The 25,715-nt window shown below is 49.0% G+C and overlaps 1 protein-coding gene, 1 long non-coding RNA gene and 1 other non-coding gene across 3 annotated transcripts in view; 2 read left to right on the top strand and 1 right to left on the bottom strand.

The window, feature by feature from the left end:
- Window positions 1–20,106: 20,106 nt before the first annotated feature.
- LOC136307241 (uncharacterized) lies at window positions 20,107–24,055 on the top strand. The gene is made up of 3 exons (XR_010725905.1): window positions 20,107–20,531; window positions 21,002–23,622; window positions 23,978–24,055. It is a non-coding gene; the product is annotated as an uncharacterized lncRNA (long non-coding RNA).
- Window positions 20,573–20,703, top strand: LOC136321194 (small nucleolar RNA SNORA24). Its single transcript, XR_010728477.1, has one exon. It is a non-coding gene; the product is annotated as a small nucleolar RNA SNORA24 (small nucleolar RNA).
- The window catches only part of PRSS12 (serine protease 12), a 59,743-nt gene continuing 55,456 nt past the window's right edge, over window positions 21,429–25,715 (bottom strand). Inside the window, exon 11 of the mRNA XM_066233954.1 lies at window positions 21,429–24,279. Coding sequence (XP_066090051.1) covers window positions 23,972–24,279 — 308 coding nt within the window. The 3' untranslated portion in view covers window positions 21,429–23,971. The remainder of the gene's footprint in view (window positions 24,280–25,715) is intronic.

Below are 25,715 nucleotides of genomic sequence, written 5' to 3'. Positions count from 1 at the left end.
AAGCTGAGAATCAAATCAGCGATTTGTAATATAAGGAAGCAAAAAACACCCACTCACAACGGCAGAAAGAAAAAAGAATAAAAAATCTAAGATAGTGTAAGAAGCCACTAGGAGAACTCAAGGCACACCAACATCTGCATCATGGGATGCTAGAAGGAGAAGAGAGAGAGCAAGAAATTGAAAACCTATTTGAAAAAGAAAATCACAGAAAATTTCCCTGACTTGGTGAAGGAAATAGACCTACAAGTCCAGGAAACACAGAGAGTCCCAAACAAGATGAACCCCAAGTGGCCCACACCAAGACACATCCTAATTACAATGAAAAATGGTAAGCCCAAAGAGAAAATTTTAAAAGCAGCAAGAGAAAAGCAGTTAGTAACCTACAAGGAAGCTCCCGTAAGACTGTCAGCTGATTTCTCACTAGAAACTTGGCAGGCCAGAAGGGATTGGCAAGAAATATTCGAAGTGATGAAAAGTAAGAACCTACACCCAAGACTACTCTACCCAGCCAGGTTGGCATTTAGAATCAAAGTATAGATGAAGATCTTCCCAGACAAAGAAAAGCTAGAGGGCATTACCACCAGACCAGTATTACGGGAAATGTTCAAGGATCTTCTTTAAGAAAAAGTCAAAAACATAAACAATAAAATGGCAATAAATGCATATCAAGAATTAGACTAGAAACATAGAAATGAATAAGCAGGATAGAAACGGACTCATAGGTACAGAGAACATGCTGACGGTTGGGGGCTGGGGGGCTGGGTGACAAAGGGGGAGGGATTAAGAAGCACAGACTGATGGTCACAGAACAGTCATGGGATGTCAAGTCCAGCACAGGGAGTATTACAGTCCACAATATTCTAATAACTAGGAGCGGTGTCAGAGGGGCACCGGACTTACCGGGATGACCATGTGGTAACTTACATAATGTCTCTTCCCTGGGCAGTACAACTGAAATTAATATAATACTGTATGTCAACTGTAAAGGAAAGATTTTAAAAAGGATAATAAAAAAATGTTGAGGGTGGAAAAAGACCTTCTTTGTATTGGTTTGACACGCTGACCTTCTCTTCACTCACTTGATCCAAGAGCAGAGGAGATATCTGAAGGACGACGGGCCATGCATTTTAGCCTTGACCGTGAGAACTAAATACACTGTGTCACAGATTCCCTTTCCCAAGAAAGTCTAGGCTCCGCTTTGAGTAAGCCTGGCCCTGTGGCCCAGGGGACTTAACTTCCCCCAACCAAGCTGCTACCGGTCCTGGCCCCTCACTGTCCTCCACTGGGTGTGTGAAAGAGTCCTCTGGATGACCAGTGCTCTCCACCAGTGTCACAGAGGAGGCAGTCACTCTCTTCTTAGGGGATGAATTTTCTTTAACACCCCCTGACACCCCCTTTCCTGAATCCTGTCACAATCTTCCTCTCTGAACTTTTATCACATCTGTCTGTTTCCAGAAGGTACCAAGATGAATGGATCCCTGAAACTGGAACTGGCTGTATCTCACCAGCGCCTCTGGACCATCCTGTAGAGCAGGGATCTTCAGCCTTCTTCATCTCAGGGCACTCATAAACCAGAGACTAAACTTCTATGGCAACACCAAAAAATTTAATTTTTGCCGATCTGACCAAAAAAAATAATAATAAGTATAATTTTGATTCATTCACACCCAATAGCTATTGTTGTTGTGTTGGCTGTTGTCATTTTTTTTTATTTGACAATCTAAGGGGGAAAAGGTCAGCGTCCCCAACTCAATAATCTGGTGTCACATGTTTTAAATGCCTTGCAGCCAGTGGTTGAAAATCGCTGCCTCAGGGGAAGCCAGGCGGAAATCATGTTAATACATGTTTAGGAAAAGATGTTCTCTTGCTGGATCCGGGTCAGATGCCTGATTTGCCTACCCATCCCTTTCAGGAAAGTCAAAGCAAGTGTCACAAATTAAATACAGCGTGAAGTCTCCAAGACACTGTAAGAATGGATGTCTTCACCACTCTATCCTACAGAAAACGGAATGGAATGGAACGAGAAACATTTCCCAAGCACTCAGGATCGATGACGAACCCCCCGTAAAACACACTCCAGCCAGTTGCTTCTCCATGCGGAGGAACTGAGCTGGACGCAGGACATGCCTTCTGTCCACAGTTCTGGTGCCAAAGCGCTCTCGTTCAAATCAATAACTGAAAATGGAAACCAGCTACTGCTCTTAAATATTATGCATGATTTATACAATTGGACCAGAGGAGCCTGGCTCTCTTTCCCCTGTTTGGTAAATAATATTCTGAATCTGAATTTCTTCAGTTTGGACCCGTTTTAAACAGAAATGCTTACCCAAAGTGCTATACACTCCTAGGGTTTTCCTGGGTCTTCTCAGAATTCAATTAATTCATGTCCTTCAAAGCAAAAAACCCTTGGCAAGGCCCACAAAGCATATACTATCAAAAAGTAAAGTTTATTTCACTTTCAAGTGAATAAACCGAAAAGCAACAAACCCAAAAGCTATGAAAATGCAATATTAACAAATTCTCACTCTCGCCTATGGCCCTCTTGATAAAACAGTTGTTTCTACCCCCAGTTAATTGCAGGGAAGTCCTTGGTACAATTGGACTCGCAAAGATGGATGGACGTAGCCTAATCATGTCTTTTCTGAACAGGATAACACGGGGTGGGTCATTTTTCCTTTCGGGGAAAAAAGACCTCCGTTCCCCCATCTGTCCAGGGAGAAAGTCGACTGTGACCTTCGGGAATGGCCTTTCCCCTTTTGTCATCAGTTATTGTGACGTTTGGCTCCCCTGCCCACACACAGTCTGCAGGGACCACCCATGTGGCTGTAGGTTGGAAACAGAGATTCAGCCTGAGGAGCTTGGCCCCTCTCCCTACAACCTGCTTTTGGCCCACTGTCAGTTCAGCAGAAATCCTCATCTAAGTACCTTGCACAATGTGCTGGCACAACTGCAGAGCTGGACACAAAGATAAAAGTAAAAAGGTGTGAGCAGAGCTGAGGACGGTAAGCAAGAGCGTGCACGGGGAGCAGCCACATCCACGGCTGCTCCTTCGTGGGGGTGCCCTCACGAGGCCGCTGCAAGCCGGCAGACCCAGGAATCCAGGGGAAAGACAGTGGGAGAATCACAGGGGGCAATCAGCACAACCTTCACAGAAATGGCAAAGGCTGCCTAGATGGCTGGGGCAGGAGGGTGGGACCAGGGAGCCACATCTGAATTTGTATTTCCAAGGGCCCGTGCTCCTCTTAAAACAACACAAAAAATCACCTCTCATTTAAAATCAGTAAGTCTACCTGTTCATGACCAACAACAGTGTCCGGTCTGGTGCAGAGATGGGGAGATGGAAGGGGTGAGAGAGCTGAGCCACAGGGGACTTCCGCACATTATCTGGGGAGGTCACCAGTAGGTAAGACTCCCCATCAGAGCCAGAGCGAGCGCCGTGGGGTGCTGGTTCTAAAGCCACCCTCCATGGATCCCTGGTGGTCCACACAACTGCAAGGCCAAAACCTCTCTCTGTTCCTCTGTCAGCGTGTTGACATTTTCACAGATGTGGCCATAGCATCCGGGGGTCACGCTGCTGACCCTCTATGTCACGGCAGGGACATCCACCTAAACTGATGATGGTCACTATGTTCCTCACCCTCACACACCCACTGAAAGAAGTCAGCTCCACCAGGAAGGTTGTTATCGGTGCCTGTCCTGCTACCACTTTCTGTGGCAACATGTGAGGTACGCTGGCAACACGTCTGTGTCCCCTGACGGGCAGCTACCCAAGGTCGGGCACTCGCACAGTCATGGATGTTGCAAGTTGAATGAACCACTTGGCATATTTTTTTAAATTCTTATTCAATTTATTTAAATAAATAAAAATTTTAAAACCTAGCTCGTTTGTTCGTGGAATAGCATCTTTTCCCTGAAAGAAGGGCTGACAGCACTCTGGTTACAGAGGCGCTGCCGCCAGACACTTTAGAAAATGAACAGAGGGGGCCCGTCAGTGTGACACACGTGTGACAGTGCTCCCTGCCCGTGAGGAAACCTGAGATTCCAGGTGAGAACGAGGATTCTGTGGAACTTGTACCTGCTTCCACCAGGAGCTTAACAGCTGACTGCTCCTTAAACACTCTTCCCGGTGAGATTGATGGTCTCAAATATCATAGAACAAAATGTGTCAGCATTTGGAACATCTGCATAACTCAGTGGACCCACTATTTCCTAAGGACCATGCACGGTGACAAGATAATGACTCCCGGCACACACTGTTACCATGCAGAAGGACCCCTTCTTAGGGGTAGAGGCACTAATATAATTACATATAGAAACAGTTCTAAAACCTCATGCAACAGAAAATGAAAAAAAACTATTCCCCAGTATAATTTATGTCATTGGCAGTATGTCTTAGCAATGAGAAGAGTCCTGAAAGAAATCCCTGAAACCCAGTCAGTTTGATAAGAGAATGGGAAGATTCGCACACGCATCATTCTTCAGGGAGCTGACAGGAATGACCGAGAAGGCCTAAGGAGGGAAATTGAATGAAATGAACAGACACAAAGGGGGTCTTACAGGACAGCTGTTTGCTGTTGTTACCTCAAGAGGGTGATGGCAGTGGTGATGGTGATCACAGCTCATGTGATTGGGTGCTTTTCTGCTCCCGAAGGAGCCCATTCCATCCTCACAGCAGCTGCATGAGGGTTGCTGTTACCTGTCGTTCACTTTGAACAGATGTGCGGACTGGGGTCCAGAGGGAGGAAGTCATTAACCTAAGGAAAGGGCTGGGATTTGGGTTTCCTCTGACCAGCTCAGAGTCCACATTCTTGCCTGGAAGGAAGGAGGGTGATACTGGGTACAAGATTAGAGTATAGCTCTGGGCTCAACCTTCACTCTTCTTTGACTTTGCTTCTTGTGTGCCTTGAGAGACCTACTCACCCTTTCCAGCCCCTCTCTCCGTTTGCGCAAGGAAGCCAGCCAGCGGCACCTCCCGTGAGGTGTGGTTGTTAGGTGATTTTGATAAGAATACTCTGGTAAATACAGAGCACTCTGCAAAGGTTAGGATCCTTTTTTTTTCTTTTCTTTTTTTTTTTTTTTTTTTTTTTGCTCTTACATTTAAAAGTTATTTTGCTAATTTTAATTCTTTATTAGCAATTCACTATTGTTTAAAGTGAAACAAGTCTGAACTTGTTTCTTGTTATTTCAAAGAAAGACAGAGTTGTAAGTCTTCGCATGATTGGGGGAATAGATATCTTTGGTGAGTTCACTCATTTGGGCCCTAGTCAGTTGGCTCAGCAGTAGAGAGTTGGCCTGGCATGTTCCCGGTTAGGGCACACAGGAGAAGCGACCATCTGCTTCTCCACCCCTCTTCTTCCTGCTTCTCTCTCTCTTCTCCTCCTGCAGTCATGGTTCATTTGAGCAAGTTGGCCCTGGGCACTGAAGATGGTTCCATGGCCTCACTTCAGGTGCCAAAATAGCTTGGTTGCCAAGCAACTGAGCAACAGCCAAATGGGCAAAGCTTTGGCCCCATAGGGGGCTTGCCGGGTGGATCCCAATCAGGGCGCCTGTGGAAGTCTGTCCTTCCCTTCCTGCCTCTCACTTAATTAAAAAAAAATTTCACTTAATTTGTAAAAATTTTTACTTTTTTCTACTTAAATGTAAAAAATATGCAACGTTAAAACTATGATCCTTTGCCTTTTCCCTTTCCCAGTTATTTATTGCTAAATGGATTCATTCAGTCAACAAGCATTAGACACATACATGTGGAGACACACCCATGAAAAAGAGGAGACAAGCACACTTGCATTTAAGATGTTCATTTGAGCCTGACCAGGCAGTGGTGCAGTGGATAGAGTGTTGACCTGGGACGCTGAGGACCCAAATTCGAAACCCTGAGGTTTCCAGCTTGAGTGTGGGCTCATAGACATGACCCCATGGACACTGGCTTGAGCAAGGGGTCACTCGCTCTGCTGGAACCCCCCAGTCGAGGCACATATGAGAAGCAGTCAGTGAACAACTAAGGAGCCACAACTACAAGTTAATGCTTCTCATCTCTCTCCCTTCATCTGTCTCCCTTAAAAAAAAAACAAAAAAAAACAGCTAATTTGTGTAGAAGAGGACCACAGATGTAATGAAGTCAGTAAATTACGTAGTTACAAGATCACAGGTGCTAATGGGAGCCAGGCGTGCAGGGTGCAGGGAAGGGGGCAAGGGGAAATTTTTACACAGGATTGTCGGTGTCGGGCTTTTAAAAGAGATGGCATCTGAGCAAAGAGCCAGCCCCGCTGCAGGAGTTCGCTATGTGGGCGTTTGAGGGACCATCCCCACGAGGGCGCTGAGAGAGTCACAGGGAAGCCAGCCTGCTGGCTGTAGGACAAGGGTGGGAGAGGAACTGAGGTCCTCAGTCCAAGGACACTGGAGCCGTGACCTCTGACGGAGGAGAGCTGGCACGGGGCTGCTAGCACAAGAACATCCTGACTTAACTTGGACAGCAGTGACTTTGGGGGCTGATGGACAGTAGAGAATGGGGACACATCTTCAGGGGAGAGGATGGTATCTGAGAACAGGGTGGCAGCGTGGAGCTGGGAGAAGCGCTTGGTTTGGGATGGAATGGAGGATGTGGGTGTGACACAGTCACGGGCTCTGCCCCTTCAGAGAAGGCCGTGCCGTCACAAAGGCGTGCCTCAGGGTATGTCCACCGTGGGACAGAACAGGTGATTTGGGGGGTGCTCCCCCTGCAGCCCGAAGCCCTCTGCACCACTGTGCCTCCCGGCCCTTCTCATCAGTGGCTGAGCCCACCAGCAGTGTCCACCCTGGCCGGTCACTCCTTGTCCATGGACCTCTGTGGCTGCCAATCTCATCTGGTCTGTCATGCTCATACTATGAGTCCATGTTCCCCACCCTCAACCCTGGCAGAAATGTAGCTTCCTTTGGTTTCCAGTAACTCGCCCCAACCAAGATAAGTTCCACTGCTTGAGGAGTTCAGTCTTTTTATTTTCTTGTAGGAAAGCCCAGTCAGATTCAAGATTCTTTTCTCCCTTTCTCCTCCAGGTGATCAGAACAATGGACGTAAGGTGAGAGGGTGACCTCTGGGCCTTGGCCGTCACCTGTCCTGTCCCCTGCTGGCATCGAATGAGCCTCCTCCAGTTTGGTCTGTGGGAAGTGGCCTCTGACTCCTGTGGTCTGGGCGGCTCCTGTGCCCCACCGTCAGCAGGTGTCCCCCTGGTCTCAGGTCCCCGTGGACCTAATGCTCTGTTCTCAGCGAGTTCTGTGTCATTGTCTCTGATGTGAGTTTTGGCTTTTGGAACTTAAATGACTTCCACCCTCTAGACCAGTGAATCTCACACCTTTTGGTCTGAGGATCCCTTTCTATTTAAAAAGTTATGGAGGACCCCAAAAGCCTTGTAGTTATAAGGGTGCTACATCTATCAACATGTGCTGTGTTGGAAACTTACGTTGAGGAATTAAAAAGATTAATTAATTTAAAAGTAATAAGAGCAAACCCATACTATTATAGTTTTAATGGAAAAAAATAACTTTTTCAAAGCAAAAACAAATTAGTGAGAAAAGTGTCATTGTGTTACATTTTTGCAAATCTCATTAATGTTTGGTTTAATAGAAGACAGCTCGAATCCGATACCTGTTTTTGCATCTTCAGTGTCATTTGATATGTTGTTTTTGTTGAGTATATAACGAAAATATGATTTCACCTGCATATCTGGGAAAAGGAAGTGTGTATAAATATTTCTGCATCACTGATTCCAAATCTGAAATCCGTTTTTTGGTGCATGCTCTAGTTTTTATGCAATTTTAATTTCTTTTTGTTACAGTTAATGGCATGCATTGGTTTTTAGAGTTGAAGGGCAACGACTCTTGGATTGAACATAACCACAAGGCAATTAATGTTTTACAAACATCACTTTTACATAATTGTAGTTGTTTTAAATTGCCGACAATTTAAAATGTAAATTGTTTTAAATGTAAAAATTATCTGATAAAAACACCCTCTTATTTTGTTTTAAGATTGAATCATGGCTTCTTCGAGTAGGTGTACATGTAAGAACAGTCCTGACACCTTCTGTTATATATGTGGCTGTTACACACTTCAACGTCAAAGGTGCAATATTTCATCATTTCTGACACGTGCATATATTGCCTATTTTCAAGTTCCCCTTGGTGATCAAAACAAGAATTGGGCTCCTCATATTGTGTGTCATAATTGTGAGGAAATGATTCATGAATGGACAAAAGGAAAATGCAAAGGAATGCCTTTAGGTATTCCCATGGTTTTGGCATGAACCTAAGGACCACAGCAGTGACTGTTATTTCTGTCTGATCCATACAAAGGGCATCGGCAAGAAAAAAACTGCATATGATCGCATATCCTAATATCCCTTCAGCAATATGACCTATCCCACAGTCTGAGATACTCCCGGTTCCAGTTTTCAATGGTTTTATTTCTTCTAAGGACAAAGAAAGTGAACATAGTGATCAAGTGTATTTTGATAAGATGCATGAGGAAATGGTTGTAGAATCTGAAGGGTCTTCTTCTGATGCCAAGCAGTCATTAACCCCTCAGCAGTTTAGCCAACCCGAATTGAATGACTTAGTAAGAATGACATAAATATTGTCCTCGACTTTCTGAAGTATGAGAAGCATAACTGGCTCATTTGTGTGGATCTTAAAATGGTAAATTTCCTGCTAGGACAACAGAGAGGTTTCATGAAGTATCCTTGCTTTCTGTGTTTGTGGGACAGCCGAGCTCAAGAGAAAAACTGGACACAGAAGGAGTGGCCGAAACATGAAGCTCTGGAAGTAGGGATGCAAAATATTGTGAATAAACCTGTAGTTAATTGAGACAGGATCATTTTTTCCCCACTTTCATCAAACTTGGCTTAATGAAGCAGTTTGTTCAGGCTTTGAATAGAGAAAGTGAATGCTTTCAATATATTATTTCTGCTTTTCCTGCCCTGTCTTTCGAGAAGATAAAAGCAGATGTATTCGATGGATCACAAATTCGAATCTTCATACGTGACGAAGAATTTGCCAGGAAGATGAATAAGGAGGAGAAAGCAGCATGGCAGTCTTCTGTGGCAGTTACAAAGAACTTCCTTGGCAACAAAAAAGCAGAAAACTATGAACTTCTGGTTCAAAGGATGCTGTTGGTTTTCCACAACATTGGATGCAACATGAGCGTTAAGATTCACTTCCTGAACAGTCACCTTGATAAGTTTCCCGAAAATCTTGAAGCTGTTAGTGATGATCAGACTATAGCTGGACCATCAAATGAGATTGTCCTCAACAAGTACACAAACGCAAGAGATACAAACGCAAATTTTTGCCTGAATAGAATTTAAATAAGTTTTGTGCAAATTTTATGATTAAAATAAGTGTTTTAATATGTTCTATTTCAAAATTGTAGACAAATTCTGATGCAAGCATATCTTTTAGTGTATTAGTGTATTTACTGCATTATATAAATTATTATATTTTTACAAAGATGATGCCCAAGAAGACATTCTACTTCATTATGTTAAACTAAATGTTGAAAATTTTACAATAAGATGAAAATCTAAAATCTTGAACTGCAAAAAAAAAAACCTGTAGCTTACAGAGAAAAACTAATGTCAGATTTGAGATCAGCACACTCGAATTAGGTAAGAACAAGTGTTTTTGTGGATGCAACAGAAATTTTGTTCCCCATTGTAATCATACAAATTTTAGAAGGGCTTTCAGTCAGAGAAATCTAACAGGCGTTTCTCTGGTTCTAATGGTCCTTGGTTTTCTATATATTTACCTGGATAGAATTAAGAAGTAGCTACTAAAATGTCTTATATATGAAACTGAAGTGTTCTCATCTACCAGGTGAAGTCTTTTATTTTAGTTTTAAGGTAAAGGAATGTGCGGCTATTTCTAGATTCAGCTGAAGCTTACATTTTTCAGAGAGAGTTGATAGAAGTCCTGACAGTTCTTTGAGGATCCAACAGAAATTAATCAATATAGTCCTCACCACCTCATGAAGACTATAAACCTCCTATAATGAGTCTCAAGGCAGTGAAAATCTATGCCAATTATAAATGTTGACTAACAGGAATCAGTTCCAAAGTTTGTCATAAAATTTTCTCTGTAAAATGATTTCCATTATAAATTTTGAAATATACCCACACAGGAGAAAAGAAAAAAAAAAACTCCTCAGTTTAAAACTTTTGGCAAAGACAGAGGTAAGATGCGCTCAAGGTCAAAAAAAAAAAATTGTCCTTTTTGCTTTAATAGACTACCTTGCCATTCGCTTTTCCTTTTGAACAGTGTTTTCATATACTTGCCCAGAATTTTCCCCCCACTGTTACCATCCCAGCGTCCCCATCGGACAGTCACTGAGCACATACCACGTACGAGCCGTGCCACACTGAGGCCAAGGCCATGGTATCTCTGCCAAGAGGCAGGCTGGGCAGGAAGTGCACACTGCTCCAACAGAATCCGGGCGCTTTGATCACACCCCACAACTAACAAAGTATCAACTTAAATACCTCACTATCAGGAAATGAGCTAAAGCTCTCCTTGATTCATTTAGGTTTTTTTTTTAATAACAACTTTGTATCTTTTATAAAAAAAAGGTCTGCGGTATTTCAATTTTATTCTTAGAATTGGCAGCTGGGGAAAAGTGTCCTCTTTCTAGATGAATCAAAGGTTTTTCCATATTCCCTGTGGATATTTACCACACAGAGCGGGAGCCCAGAAGGTGGGTTGGGAAAGCCATTGCCTATGCTGACATTTTCATGTTAATATCCACATATTCATTTACGAAACATTCAGGCACCGGCCTAAATGAGTGCATTTCATTTTTTTAAACCTGTAGGTTTTTTTTCAGCAGACCTCGATAACAGGGCAACACTGCCACCTCGTGGCCCAATGCAAATGAAGGCTTCTAATTTTCATTCCATTGTTTTATAGAAACAGAAGCCTATGGACTCATTCATAGAGATGTAACCCTTATAGATGGTGGGTGGGAGGAATTTTGGATCTACGTACTACAGTCCATCATAAAACATTTATAAATTATAATATATCCTAGGGAATAGAAAGGAACACAGGCAAAGAGAACTTCAACAAGTGATCGTTAAGTTTGCAGATTATTTTAACGCCCAGCATAAAAGCATTCGCTATTTGACCCTGTAAATACCCTAAAACAGTCATGCTGTCTCCCACATTAATGCAACATAAATATTGCTATGTTAATTTTAAATAAACAATCTCTTCCATAAAGGTGTGCAAACCAAAACAAAAAAGACCTCAATAATAAATAGACAAAACCAAAGATTAAGGATCCCAAGTAATTGGAGAAAAAAGAAAAAGTCCAGCTTCTGAGATATGAGATATTTAATGAACGTGTCACCTCTCGCCGACGCGCGAACACTCCAGCGACCTCAGACCCAGGTGACAACGGAGGTCAATTTAAGGCCACGGTTCTCCCGGGCATCTGCATGGTCTGGTCTGTCTGCTATACCACACCGGTCTCAGCCTGTTTCTTGCGAAACTTCTCAGTGAACACATATGTGACAGACATTCCGTGCGGTCACTTAATGCAGTACCTCAGCTCCCAGCATTCCTTTGACCCGCCATGACCTCCAAACCCTTCAGCCTTACCTTCCCACTGTGCCCACGCCTCTCACTTGTGGTCGCCCCGGGCTGCATCCTTGGTGAGTGGGCATGGCCATGTGCTTGCCCTGCCCTTCCCTGCTCACTTGGTTCCCTCTCTGGGCAAACCCCACCCCAGTTCCGTCCAGTGCTCTGCCAGCCCCACGCCACCCTGGGCAGCTAAGCTCGCTGTGGAGACAACACAGGCTCACGCTCATGCTCAAATGGGAATGCACGTAGATTTGTGACAAGAACCCAATGGGCCCTGATATGGCCCAGGGGTCCTGGCCGTTTGTCATCCATTCACAGGCTCTACCTTCTCCTCTACCTTCTCCTCTCTTCTCAAATGCCCAATACTCCCTCTCTGCCGCCCCTCACTCTGAGGTGATGAACTCGCCTCTGTTACTCGGAGTGTCTGGGGGGGTGAACAGAAGAGGACACTGGGAAGGTCAGGACCACATCCTCACCGGCCAGCACCCGGCCCCACTCTGCAGGTGAACCGCGCAGCCATCTCAGGCTGACTCTGCCTCTGTGCACAAGACCCCAGCTCACCAGCAGTGTCTCCATTCTTCTTGCGTCAGCAGTTTCTCCACTTCCACAAGCCCTTCCACATCAGAACACAACCCCCCTTGACCAGTGCCCGTGCTCAGAAATCACCCCCTTGATCCCGCATTCCTCCTCGCATAAGGCCCCATTTCTGAACCTCTTGAGAGCAGAATCTCTCAGGCAAGTCATCCAAACCAACGGTCTCCAATTCTCCTCACCCACCCCACCCCATTCTCTCTGCAACTGTTCTTTAACAAGGTCCCAGATGACCTCCAGGGCTGAACCCAAGGTCACGTCTCAACCCCCACCTCACTGTTACCCCGGACAGCTAGCTGGTCACTCCCCTGTCCTTGGAAAATGTTCAGCTACCAGGCGTCCCCAAACTACTGCTTGCTCGCAGGCTGCATGCGGCCCCCTGAGGCCATTTATCCGGCCCTCCTCTGCACTTCTGGAAGGGGCACCTCTTTCATTGGTGGTCAGTGAGAGGAGCACTGTATGTGGCGGCCTTCCAACGGTCTGAGGGACAGTGAACTGGCCCCCTGTGTAAAAAGTTTGGGGACCCCTGATAGACTTTCAGCAGACACACCCCACCGACTTCCCTCCCTCCCTCCCTCCCTCTTGTCACCACCTTCCCTGCTTCCTGCCCTGCCCTGTGCCCGGGGGCTCAGGCTTCAATCCCAGTTTCCAGCCACAGGGGTCCCTTGCTAGGAGTGCGCAGGGCCACATCTTTGAGTGCAGCTAATGTGATGGCTGCCACATCTGTCCCCCACCCAGACACCTCCCTGGGACCTGAGCTCACTGCTGCACAATTCCACCCGATGTCTGAAAGGTATCAAACTCACTGCGTGCAGCACTGAGCTCGGGGTACTCACCCCGTGCCCCGCCCTCTGCAGGTGCCCAGGGCTCAGCAAGTAACCCAAGTCACTAAAGGCCTTGGGGCCACTGTCCCACCTCCTGTAGCCATTTATCTCAAGGCCCATAGCCAGTCTGTCACCAAATACTGTCCACTCTAAGCAAAAACATGCCCAGAGCTGAATCACTGGCTTCCTCCTGGCACCCCTCGGCCAACACCGTTCTCCTGTGTCTGCTCTGGCCCTAACCCAACGCCAGGCTGGGACTCCTATCCACGGGGCTTGGAGAAAGAGCATGAAATCTTGGGTCCGACTTTGTCACCCCTCTACTCAGAGCTCCCCAGGGCCACAGAGCCAGCTCTGGAAACACCCCAAGCTCTGCACCCCAACTGGAAGGCCCACAGCAGCCGGTTCCCCCTCCAGCCTCTCTTCCTACTCGTCTTTGCTTAGCCAAACCATCCCCTCCCAGCCCCTCGAACGTGCCTAGTCCAGGAGCTGTCAATGGCTGGATAACAAGTCTCCCCACGTTGACTGATTGAACAGCCGTACCTGGCACACTCTCTGGGGTCACAGGTCCCCGTCTGGCTCAGCAGCAGTCTCTGGTTCAGGGCCCCATGGGCTGCCGCCAACGGGTGGGCTCCGGTCTTCTCAGAGATCCACTACCAAGCTCACTGGCCTCGCGGCCAGCCTGGCAACCTCAGGCCCCATGGGGTGTGGGCCAGGGGCCTCTCCCATCTACCAAGTGGCTTCATCAGAGAGCAGAGGTGCGAAGCAGTGGGCAGACCCAAGTCAAGAGTCCTTCTCAATGTCATTTCAGGAGTGACGTCTCATCATCCTGCCCCTCAAGGGAAGGCGGTCATGTGGGGGGATGGGCAGGAGATGAGGACCGTAGGGAGCCTTGTAAAAAGCTGCCTAGTGCACCGGTGTGGGCCCTTGGGACACACTAGTGCTTTAGAACAGGGGTCCCCAAACTGCGGCCCCCTGAGGCCATTTATCCTGCCCCCTCAGGACTTTGGAGGGGGCACCTCTTCATTGGTGGTCAGTAAGAGGAGCATAGTTCCCATTGAAATACTGGTCAGTTTGTTGATTTAAATTTACTTGTTCTTTATTTTAAATATTGTATTTGTTCCCGTTTTGGTTTTTTTACTTTAAAATAAGATATGTACAGTGTGCATAGGGATTTGTTCATAGGTTTTTTTATAGTCCGGCCCTCTAATGGTCTGAAGGACAGTGAACTGGCCCCCTGTGTAAAAAGTTTGGGGACCCCTGCTTTAGAATATTCTCCTTCCAGGAATCAGCATGCCCCCCTCCTCACCTCCTCCGCCTCTGACCTAAGGGCACCTTCTCAGTGAGCCCCTCCCCAACACTTAAAATTTCCATTCTGCCCCCAAATACTTCTCACCTCCTCCCTTGCTTCATTCTCCTCCACAAGACATAGTGATTCCACCATATCACTTACTTATGGGGGGTGACCTAGGTTCCCACAACTGATTGAGCCAGGGCTATGTCCCCACTGCCCTCCTGGGTGAGCCACAGGCCAGCGTGGGGCTGTCAGCCTGAGACTGGCTGACGGGAGTGGGCGGCATCTGACTCTTCACGCTCCAGGGGCAGATAGGGCGCGAGGCCAGGCTGCAGGTCCGGCAAGCTGTCCCTTCTGTGCCAGCCCATCTGCTAGGCAGGGCAGGGGCCCCAGGCAGGTTGGGGGGCCCCAGGCGGGTCTGTGCTGTCTTCCACAGCCGCCACATCCCCCCTCCACGTCGGCACCTTAGGTCTGTGACACAGGACCTGCTTCTCCTGCTGATCTCCTCTGTCGTCCAAGTGCAGCCCCTGGGCCCCGGGACAGGTCAGTGCAGACCCCAAGCCCTCCTCAGGGATCCTGGGTCACCCTGCAGCTTCCCATGCGCCCAGCTTCCTCCATGGCACCTGGGACCTGATCTTCTTATACCGACAGTCCCCTCCTGGTGCTGCGCCCAGACACACGTTGGCGGTCCACGTTTCACCACTAAAACGCACACTCTGTGGACAGAAACTCTTGACTGTTTTGTTCACTGCTCTTGCCCTCACACCAAGAACGGGGCCTGGCATCTCGTAGGCACTCACTAAGTATGGATGGATGAACAACGTGGGACGGCTGTGTGAGGCGTGCTCATGGGGTCACCGGCTGCAAGCACTCTGCCCAAATGCTGCGTGGGTGTGTAGCAGCACCTCGTGTGTGTGGCCTGGGTGAGGCTGCAGGTGCTTGCGCTCAGGAGAGATTGCGGATTGCCCGCCAGTCCCGGGGAGGGGCCGTTTTGCTGTTTGTTTGCCTGAGAGGCGGTTCCCCTGTGTGCTCCTCCGCCCTTGTGAGGCTCTGGCTCTGAAGTGTCTCTGCCATCTGCTCGAATCCAGTGTGGACCTGCCTGGCCTCAGCCACCGGCCTCACAAACAGTATTAAAATAAATAAATAAATAAATAAGGCACAAGACTAGTATTAAGGATGACACAAAAGGCAGGGAGTGATACATACACTGACATTCTGGGAGAAAGATTCCCATAAAGAACAAACAGGAGCCCTGGCCGGTTGGCTCAGCGGTAGAGCGTCAGCCTAGCGTGCGGAGGACCCGGGTTCGATTTCCGGCCAGGGCACACAGGAGAAGCGCCCATTTGCTTCTCCACCCCTCCCCCGCGCTTTCCTCTCTGTCTCTCTCTTCCCCTCCCGCAGCCAAGGCTCCATTGGAGCAGAGATGGCCCGGGCGCTGGGGATGGCTCTGTGGCCTCTGCCTCAGGCGCTAGAGTGGCTCTGGTCACAATATGGCGACGCCCAGGATGGGCAGAGCATCGCCCCCTGGTGGGCAGAGCGTCGCCCCTGGTGGGCGTGCCGGGTGGATCCCGGTCGGGCGCATGCGGGAGTCTGTCTGACTGTCTCTCCCCGTTTCCAGCTTCAGAAAAATGAAAAAAAAAGAAAAAAAAAGAACAAACAGGAACCTACTGGCCTTCCTGGAGGAAGAGGAAGAATGGGAAATCTAGTCTGCGAGGTGAGATGGCATGGACGACGCCGGGACAAGCATGCTACGTGTCACACACACGGGACGCCCTCCCGGGATAATCAGCGGGTGAGTCATTCTTTTCTGTAGCAGGTGGCTCCCATGGAGAAAACAGTGCTTCAGAAACGCAATCCTTCAGGAAGGTGCTCAGCTGATTGGAAAGGAAGGAGACAGGTCAGTCTCATCGCCTTAGATTAGTAGGGTGACAGTGACGTAAAGGCAAATAAAAGTTAGTAAATAAAAAAAAAGGTTACAACATGGCGGCTGTAGAAACCCTTGATGCCGTTCACCCTTACTTCTGACTCCCCTCTTCTAAGCCCACGGTGGGGCTCCAATTCCCCGCCCTTTCGACGTGGTCTGGCCAGACAACTCGCTCTCATCCATGAACTATGAGGTTGTGTGACAGGCGTCGCTGCAGAATGAAGTCTGTAGGAACAGGTGTGGCCCGGAGACGTTACACATGGCGAAGTCCTCCTCAGCCTGAGTCAAGAAACAAGCCCTTGTTGTTTTCAGCCACAATGGTTTTGGATGGTGTGTTTGCTGCACACCATCTCATCCATTCTGACCACGGCAGTTTTAACTTGTGTTGGCAACAGGCGTTTCTGTCTGCACTTTAGCAGAGCTTAGTTTCCTTTCGCGAGTGGGTGATCAGGACGCAGTAACTCACTTCCGACAAGTGGCAGCATGTAACTTCTCAGACCAGGTCGTCCACAAAGAACTGGGACTTCCTCTCTTGGGTCACTCAGATTGGGGGCGGGCAGCTGCCATGCCCTGAGGACACGTGAGCAGCCCCATGGAGACCCAGTTAGCAGTACCGTGCCAGGCGCATGTGCGGGAGCCAGTGTGGAAGAGGCTGCAGCAGCCCCCCACCCCGCCAACCTCCCGACTGCAACCTCACGAGATAGAGATGGTTCAGCTGCTCGTGCATTCACCACCCACAGATGATGTGATAATAAGTGCTCACTGTCTTTTCTTTTATTCTTTTTTTTGAGAGAGAGATAGTGAGACAGACTCTCACATGCACCCCAACCTGAATCCACCCAGCAACCCCTCTGAGCCGATGCTTGGACCAATCAAGCTATCCTCAGTGCCTGGGGCCATGCTGAAACCAATCGAGCCACTGGCCACAGGAGAGGAAGAGGGAGAGAAAGGGGACAGGGTGGGGGAGTAGATGGGTGCTTCTCCTGTGCCTTGACCAGGAATCGAACCCAGGACATCCACGCTCAGGACAATGCTCTCTCCACCGAGCCACCGGTCAAGGCCCATGCTCACCGTCTTAATCCAAAGGCTAATACACGGCTGTGGCACGGTCCGGCTCCCTAAGCACTGTAAGTGAAACAAAGCCCACAGGCTATTTCCTGACTACATTTTCTCCTGCTCATCTCGACGTTACTGGGAGTGATGTGCAGGTGGGTTATTTCTGGTTCTCTGATGACTACCAGTCTCTACACCAGAACCACAGGAGAGAGAGTAGGGAGGAGCAGCACAGTTGAAAAGTGTTCTATAATGAACTGTTTCAGTACAAGTCTCGCGTGCAGACCTGAAACTCAGTCCAGGCATCATCTTATTTGTTCTAACAGCTTCACCTCACACGCTACATTTGAAATCCTTTAATTTTTTTTATTTTTGTCACAGAGACAGAGAGAGTCACGCATTTGCTCTGCGACTGAAGCAAACCTTGTCTTTCTCTGCTCAGTGGTTTCTTTTTGTCGAGAAAGCCATTTTTGTGCAGCTTTATAAACTGTAATTAAAATGATTTGTGCAAAGGTGTCTGCTAATTCAAACTGAATTACCCAGGGCAGGCGAGAGAGAGGGACAGATAGGGACAGACAGACAGGAATGGAGAGATGAGAAGCATCAATTCTTCATTGCGACACCTTAGTTGTTCATTGATTGCTTTCTCATATGTGCCTTGACCGTGGGGCTACAGCAGACCGAGTAACCCCTTGCTCGAGCCAGCGACCTTGGCTCCAAGCTGGTGAGCCTTGCTCAAACCAGATGAGCCTGCGCTCAAGCTGGCGACCTCGGGGTCTCGAACCTGGTATAGCCCAGTCCGACGCTCTATCCACTGCGCCACCACCTGCTCAGGCTCCTTAAGCCAGCCATTAATTATACTTGATGTTTAATTCTCCTACGATACCACATTAACTCTCCTGAGTGTTCTAAGTCTCAAAAGATTTGGCTTCACAGTGGACAGATCCACCAGGTTGGATCTCAAATCCCCACCAATCTATTGCCAACTTGGCCACGAATGCCACACTAGGTAGGTAGAAACCATCTATTTAGTAGATAGAGACCATTATGACAGCATAGCTTAAAACGAAACTACTATCACAGTAGGCAATGTTGGGGATGCTTTTTCTATGAGGCTTTATATGTAAATAGTTTCACAGGTACAGAAGAGTTGAAAAGCAAGCTCACAGATGAAGACAGACCAGTGGTGGAGAGTGGGGGGTGCAGGGGTCAAAAGGTACAAACTTCATTACAAAACCAGTGTAGGTCCTGGGCTTGCGACGTGCAGCACGGTCACCGTGGTTAATAACATTGTATCGTGTATATCTGAAAGCTGCTGAGACAGTAGTCCTTCAAAGTCCTCTTAAAAGAAAAAAAAAAATTGTAACTATCTGTGGGATTGAGTTTAACTCCATTCAGTGTGGTGATCATTTCACAATATCTAAAGTATCAACCATTCATTAAGGTGTGCCCCTGAAACTAACAGAATGCCATGTCAATTATAGCTCAGTTTTTAAAAAGGAAGGATGGGTGGGAACCGAGGACGGAGAAGAGAGCACACACAAAATATGGGGGTTCTGTCTCCCTCTCATTCGTTGGCATTTTGGCCCCTTAACCCACTGGAAACACCCATTTGAAAATCTCCAGTAAGTGTTTATAGCTAAGTATGTTGATGGTAAGTCCCGCTGGCTTGGACCCTTTTCCCCCAAATGTATTTGTGAAGCCCTGACTGCACAGCCTCGGGAGGGCTGAACAAAAAGAGACTGGGACTCAGACAGAGAAGACCGGGAGACACCTGGAGACCAAGGAGAGGGGCTCGGTCCACAGGCGGAGAGAGAGCGCGACCCGGCGGACACAGCGCCAGCCCGGGACAGTCACTGTCACCACGGCCCGAGCGGAGTCCCACACACGCGACTCGGCATCCACACTCGTCCCCGGAAGCCAGCGGAGTAAGACAAGGTGTAGGGCAGCCCGCAGCCGGCTTGATTCTCGCACACGGAAACGCTTTCCGCAGGAACGAGCCCCTGAAACCCGCGACAGCGCGGTTGCCCGCGACAGCGCGGTTGCCCGCGAGAGGGTCTGTGCCCACTGCGGGGAGCCCCGGCCCGGATCCGCGCAACCATGGCGGGCCGGCCCGGAGATCCAGGACAGCGGGAAGCGGGCAGTTACTAAGCACGTGCCCGGCACTGGAAGTGTCCCCACACATCTGCACCCCACCTCCCCTGGCCCTGGCAGTCCTGCACGGGCACACAGGGCCGCCCTGCACACGGCCCGCCCTGCACACGGCGGCATCTGCACACGGGGTTGTTTCTGCACACAGGGCCGCCATGCACACCGCGGCACCTGCACACGGGGTTGTTTCTGCACAAGGGGCCGCCCTGCACACGGGGTTGTTTCTGCACACGAGGGCACCATCCCAGGGGCCGTGTGCAAGCCCCGCAGCCCGCCAATCCGAGCCCGCACCTGCGAGACGGGCCGCCATTGCAGGAAAGCGGAGGGAGGGCGCTCCAGACACAGGCCAGCTCGTCCCGTATGAATGAACCCATCAAAAGGTGCACACGCGGGGAACTTCCAACCCACTGTGCAGTAACTACCCTGAAGTGCTCGGAAACAATCTCTTCACCTTCTATCAGCGGGCGACCGCGAGCGTTCGGATTTCCAGGTCTCGCGAGGACTTCGGTGCTCCAGTATATGCGCATGCGTCCGAATCAGAGGTCAAGTGAGCCGCCCAGCTGTGCGCAGGGGTGGGGCGAAAAGCTGGAAGCCTACAGGAAGTAGAGGGTGGGGCTGAGGGTGGGGCTGAGGGCGGGGCGGAAGGAGACATCGCGCAGGCCCCGCCCCTCGCGGCGCGTCTGGATTGTGTCATCGACTCTATAAGAGCGCGTGCGCAGAAGCGAACGGCCTTTCTCTTCCGGCGAGCGTTGCAGGCAGTTTTTGTTAAGTGTTGTGTCTTGGATGCTAAAGGTCAGGACAGAACTTGGGTCACTTAGTCAGAATGCAGCAGAATCGGGGGCGTTACAGTTGGCAGGGCGAGGCCGTCTCGGAAGCCCGCGGGCCAGGAGACCTGCGCGGACCTGGAGCCGGCTCAGGTCGCGCTGCCGCCACGTGCCGCCCTAGGCGCTGAGCCCCCGGCGCCGCGCATGCACCCTAAGCCCGGAGGCTGAGTGCAGCCTGCGAGTCCGCCGTGGGGGCCGCTTGACCGTCGGGAGGTCGCTGAACGGGACACCTGTAGCCCGCCGAGGGCACCGGCGTGGGCCGCCTGGTGAGTACCGCCTGCCTGCCGCCTGGTTCTCGGCAGTCGATCTCCATGTGTCTTTGGGACCTGTCAGCTGTGGCAGCCTCCCTTCCTAGCCATGGAAGAGCATATTCTTGTTTATTGGCAAAGCTGTCACCATTTAATTGGTATCAGATTCTGACTTACACAAGTAACATTCTCCTGACGACCTGGAGGGGGCCGGGTTATTGCGCGCCCAAGCCTGTTTTTTTGCAATGTTTCTACGAAGTTGAAGTTGCAACTTCCGGTGAGTGATGGAAAACAGAAGGTACGTTCCTTTTTGTTCGTATTTCTGAGTCAGTCTTACTGCAGAGGGATCGGGAGGCCAAAAGTGGCCCGTTTTGCAATTGGAAAGGAGGATTAGCCAATTAAAAGGGAAGTAACTGGAGGGTCTGCTGAGACCTCTGCTCCGATTTACGTGCACAGATCAGTTTTATGAGACTGTCCTTCTCTTGCAGGGACCAAGAAGTCCAGTGACCTGGTGAAGTCGCATGTGGCCTCCAGCAGTGCACAGCACAGACGGGATTTCAAATCTTGGCAGCTCCAGGATTGAGTGGCAGATAATTGATAGAAACAAAAGAATGTTCTGGGGGGGGGGGGAATCAGTATTTTCAGGATAGAGAATGTTATTTTTTTTAAGTAGATAATAAATTACTTCCTTGTTGTGAAATAAACTGCTTGATTTTGTCCAGACATTCGCTGTGCCCTGACGAATTAGTAAGTGGGAAGGGGGTTAAGGTAATAGCGAGCAGACTACCTGCTGGTGGTCTGACGTTAGCAGCCAGTGTGAGTAGTAAGGTGTTTGGGGGAGCTGGTCATGAAAACGAGGTGATCCCCAAGGATGAGCAGTCACTTTACAACACAAGAAAGATGAAGGCAACTGCAGAAGATGGAAAGCTATGCACTTTATTTATACAAATGTGCACGGAACATCTGTATCTTACAAAAGTCACACATTTAACAAACTAGCTAGAATAAAGGCATATTTTATGAACAGTTACTTCACAGTTGAGGGAACTGTGTGCCACCTGTTAGGGTTTCAGTGTGAACGTTGCTTGTTACCAGCACCGCTTGGATCACAGGGCGGCCTGGGAGGAAGTATTGGGGAATTTAAATTTTCTACCTGCGAGCACATCTTCCCGAGCCCTTGTGCAGGTGTTTGGTCTGTAGCCCTCATCTCGAGATGGGGATGTGTGAAAGCAGCACTGGAGCAGGCGCATGAGCTGTTAGGAAAGTGTTCCTGTTCCTCTGCAGTGCTGCAATCCCGCACAGTGGTAGACTAGAAAGCAAAGCACCTTACATCAGCACCAGTGCTTACAAAGCTGAGGATTTCCAAAAGGACACTTTGGTGCAGAAGTCTCTTTAACCACTGACCTTGTCACCTGTTTTGTTTTGGTTTTGGTATTTCTCTGAAGCTGGAAACGGGGAGAGACAGACTCCTGCATGCGCCCGAGGAGGATCCACCAGGCACGCCCACCAGCGGGCGATGCTCTGCTGCGACCAGAGCCACTCTAGCGCTTGGGGCAGAGGCCAAGGAGCCATCCCCAGCGCCCTGGCCATCTTTGCTCCAATGGAGCCTCGGCTGCGGGAGGGGCAGAGAGACAGAGAGGAAGGAGAGGGGGAAGGGTGGAGAAGCAGATGGACACTTCTCCTGTGTGCCCTGGCCGAGAATCGAACCTGGGACTTATGCACGCCAGGCTGACGCTCTACCATTGAGCCAACTGGCCAGGGCTCATCACCTGTTTTTATGCATCTGTTCCTGGGATGTAGAACTACAAGCTACCTGGAGTTTTGGGAGGACTCAACATGTCTGAACAGGGTTATTCACGTATCCTGAACGGCATGCCTTTTACATTTGGGTAAGGGCTTCACAGTGCCACCAAGAAGGTCCCGTAGGGCACAGTGGGCAGCCATCCCCTCACCCCTTTGGGAAAGAGCCAGAGAGAAAACTTCCCTTTAGGCAGGGGAACCACGGGAGGCAAGACCACTGTCAGCTCTGGGACCCCAGTCTGGCTGTAAAGAAAGCCTTTTACCAGCTGTCTGACCTTGACCTCTAGGCCTGTTTCCCCATTCTAATAGGGCTGTAAAAGCTTACCAGCTTTTTAGGAGCGGAGCGGTGCAGGGCCACTTAATGCAGTGCCTAAGCACACAGTGGGCAGGTAAGTTAAATTGAAACTGATTTTACAGTATTCCTACTTTGTAGGCAGGGAATGGTTTATTAAATGGGGCCGTCAGGCTAGTCAGGAAATCCAGATAGCTTAAGTCAGTTACCACAGTCAACAAGTGGCACTCAGGCCACTGCAGAAGAGCATACTTTTACCCAGTTAGGAATTTGCAGTGGTTGAAAGTACCTAGAGTAGATAGGTTAAAGAACAGCTGGACAAATTAAGTGGAGCTCCACCTTGAAGATGTCCTTGATTGCGTGACCTGGAATTCCTCCGCATGTTGCTGGTAGCAAACGAGGGAACTAGGACACTCCTCATGGTTGCCACAGTGCTTGGTATGCAGGCTCCAACCTGGAATGCACTGTGACAACCTGTTCCAGTCTAGGTATTCAGTGAAGTCCTTCACCTCTTGACCCTTGGGCTCACTTGACAAAGAATACAAAGGTCAGATGCATGAAGACTTGTCAGCCTTTAACAAGAACACTGAGCTTAAACTTAAGTAAACAAAACAATGCCACTATTTCTGAGTGTAGTATTGGGCACTTAATTTGAACCTCTATGTCATTGCTTCAGTTATAAAGAGTTCTTAAAGGTAAAACAGCCTTAGTGCATGATTAGTATACAGTCGTCTCCAGGGAACTTTGAGACTAGGTCAGAAGAGATTAAGGTTCAAATGAGAATAAATTTAGTCTCCAGGGAAACAATTGGGAGGCAATGAGGCAAACTAAGGATGACCAGCATGACACTGAGGAATTGAACAACGTTCCATCACAGGTCCTCGCAGGCAGCAGAGGACACAGACTTGACCACAGCACAAAGCACAGGGACCTCAGCCCCCAGTGGATGACATCTCTGCCTGAGCTCTAAGGTGGAGATTAACCATTTCCAAGAGATGAGTTAAATACCATTTTCTGGTGAGGTTTCCATGGTTTACAGCAGGGGTCCCCAAACTTTTTACACAGGGGGCCAGTTCACTGTCCCTCAGACCGTTGGAGGGCCAGACTATAAAAAAAATTATGAAAAAAATCCCTATGCACACTGCACATATTTTAAAGTAAAAAAACAAAACGGGAACAAATACAATATTTAAAATAAAGAACAAGTAAATTTAAATCAACAGACTGGCCAGTATTTCAATGGGAACTATGGGCCTGCTTTTGGCTAATGAGATGGTGGTGCCCCTTTCGGAAGTGCGGCGGGGCCGGATAAATGGCCTCAGGGGGCCACATGTGGCCCGCAGGCCTTAGTTTGGGGACACCTGTTTTACAGCTTGGTGACACTTTTTATCCAGGGTACAAAGGCCGAAACTTTGGTGTAGACACCCGGCGAATCTTTGGCTCCACAGCCATGCCCCCAGGAGGTCACCCCATACACAGCCCAGCGGGCTCCGGGCCGCTTACACACGAGGGGTCCTCCGCTGTCTCCCTGGCAGCTGTCTGCGTGGCTGAGTTCATGGAGGTTTCCAGCACAGAGCATCCTTCCTGTAAACCGGCCCTTGTAGCGCTCTTCACAAAACCTCCTGGGAAGTAAGGGCACGGCTGCTTGTTGGAGAGTTCTGGAATAGGCTCGTCCTGTCCAAACCAAACCATCTGAATTAGCTGCCAGCCAGAGACCTCCAGAAAGAGCTACACTGAACAGATTTGTGAAGAGTGAGCAGTCCTGGAACAAAGCCCTGTTATGGCATTAGCGCAGTTCAAATGGTGGGCAGTGCCATCGGCTGCCTTTCTAATGCCTGCACTGAGCACCTTCTTACCTGGCCCTTCCCTGAGTCTCAGTGCTGCCTGGTGTGAAGAGTGACCGAGTGGCACATGTGGAGATGCTACAGGAAAAGGGAACCTAGAGACAGCTCCGTGCAGGTGTCAGGGAGGGACTTCTGTGTGTGAGAAATCTGAGGGTGCTCGTGCTGGCTTGTATCAGCACGTCCGTTCCTCTAAGACCCATCTGCTTCACGGACTTGAGGGTTAATTATGTGACAATTACAATTAATTATGTGACTATTACATATGAACATGGAAGGTGACAAGGACTCCTGAGTAGAAACAAGACATCCCCATGTACAAACAGGCTTCGTTCAGCCACCTCCTGCTCATGGTGTGCTCTGAGTGCTGCTAAATGCCGCTCCTGAGTGGGTGACCACTATGTCGTCCTCCACAGCCTTTTCTTGCATCAAAAAACCCCCAGCATTATCCTGTAGTTGACTCGTCGGGAATAACTCATCCCTAATAAAACCTTCTGCAGCATTTCCTTCCTGTGTCATTTCTGTGGTTTTGGACAGGGTGTCTACAGGAAGGGGACTGACCCTCCCCGATGAAGTGATCATAATTCTAACACAAATGTACGCCTTCTCAGGGCTGGACTGCCTCCTGGGCCGGCATGGTGACCTGACCTTACACGTCACCCAGGAAGTGTGTCCCTTGTCCAGTTTACCTCCAGGCTGGTACCAATGCCTTTCCAGGGTTCTGCACCTGCTACAGGTGCCCTCTGCCTCACGGCTACGGGACAGGTGAATGTGAAGCGGACTTCATGTAGCACGGCATAAAGTGAACACTGAGATGCTGGAAATGACTACAACACCTCATTGAAATGATCCCTGTAGAAGGATGGATTAGATGTTCCTTTCAAAGTGCAGTTGTCAGTGTTGGTTACATTTCATGGATTGGGTTGACCATGGGTTCCATTACAAAGGAGCAAACTGCCTCATTCCAAAGCCTTTGACTGGGCAGCTACATCAAAATCATCAGCAAAATCTTTCTAAACTACGGACAGCCAGGCCCAAGCCTTGGGGGGAGGGGTCTTGAAGTCTCTTCCTTCGTCTCCTCACTAGTCTGGGGAGCCAGGAGTTAGTAGAGGATTCTAAGTCCCTTAAACTCCGATGGAGTTCTGCCCACTTGGGCTGGAGTTCTACAGGAAACCAACAGAATCCCTGGATGTGAATCCAAGCTCCAGGCATGCACCTCACCCTCAGCAGGGCTCTATCCACCTCAACAAGGAGCCCACTCTCCCTGTG

This window comes from Saccopteryx bilineata, chromosome 1 (genome assembly GCF_036850765.1).
Source record: "Saccopteryx bilineata isolate mSacBil1 chromosome 1, mSacBil1_pri_phased_curated, whole genome shotgun sequence".
Taxonomy (NCBI): Eukaryota; Metazoa; Chordata; class Mammalia; order Chiroptera; family Emballonuridae; genus Saccopteryx; species Saccopteryx bilineata.
Note: the sequence above shows the minus strand (reverse complement) of the source record. Positions and strands in the feature narration are given on the sequence as shown.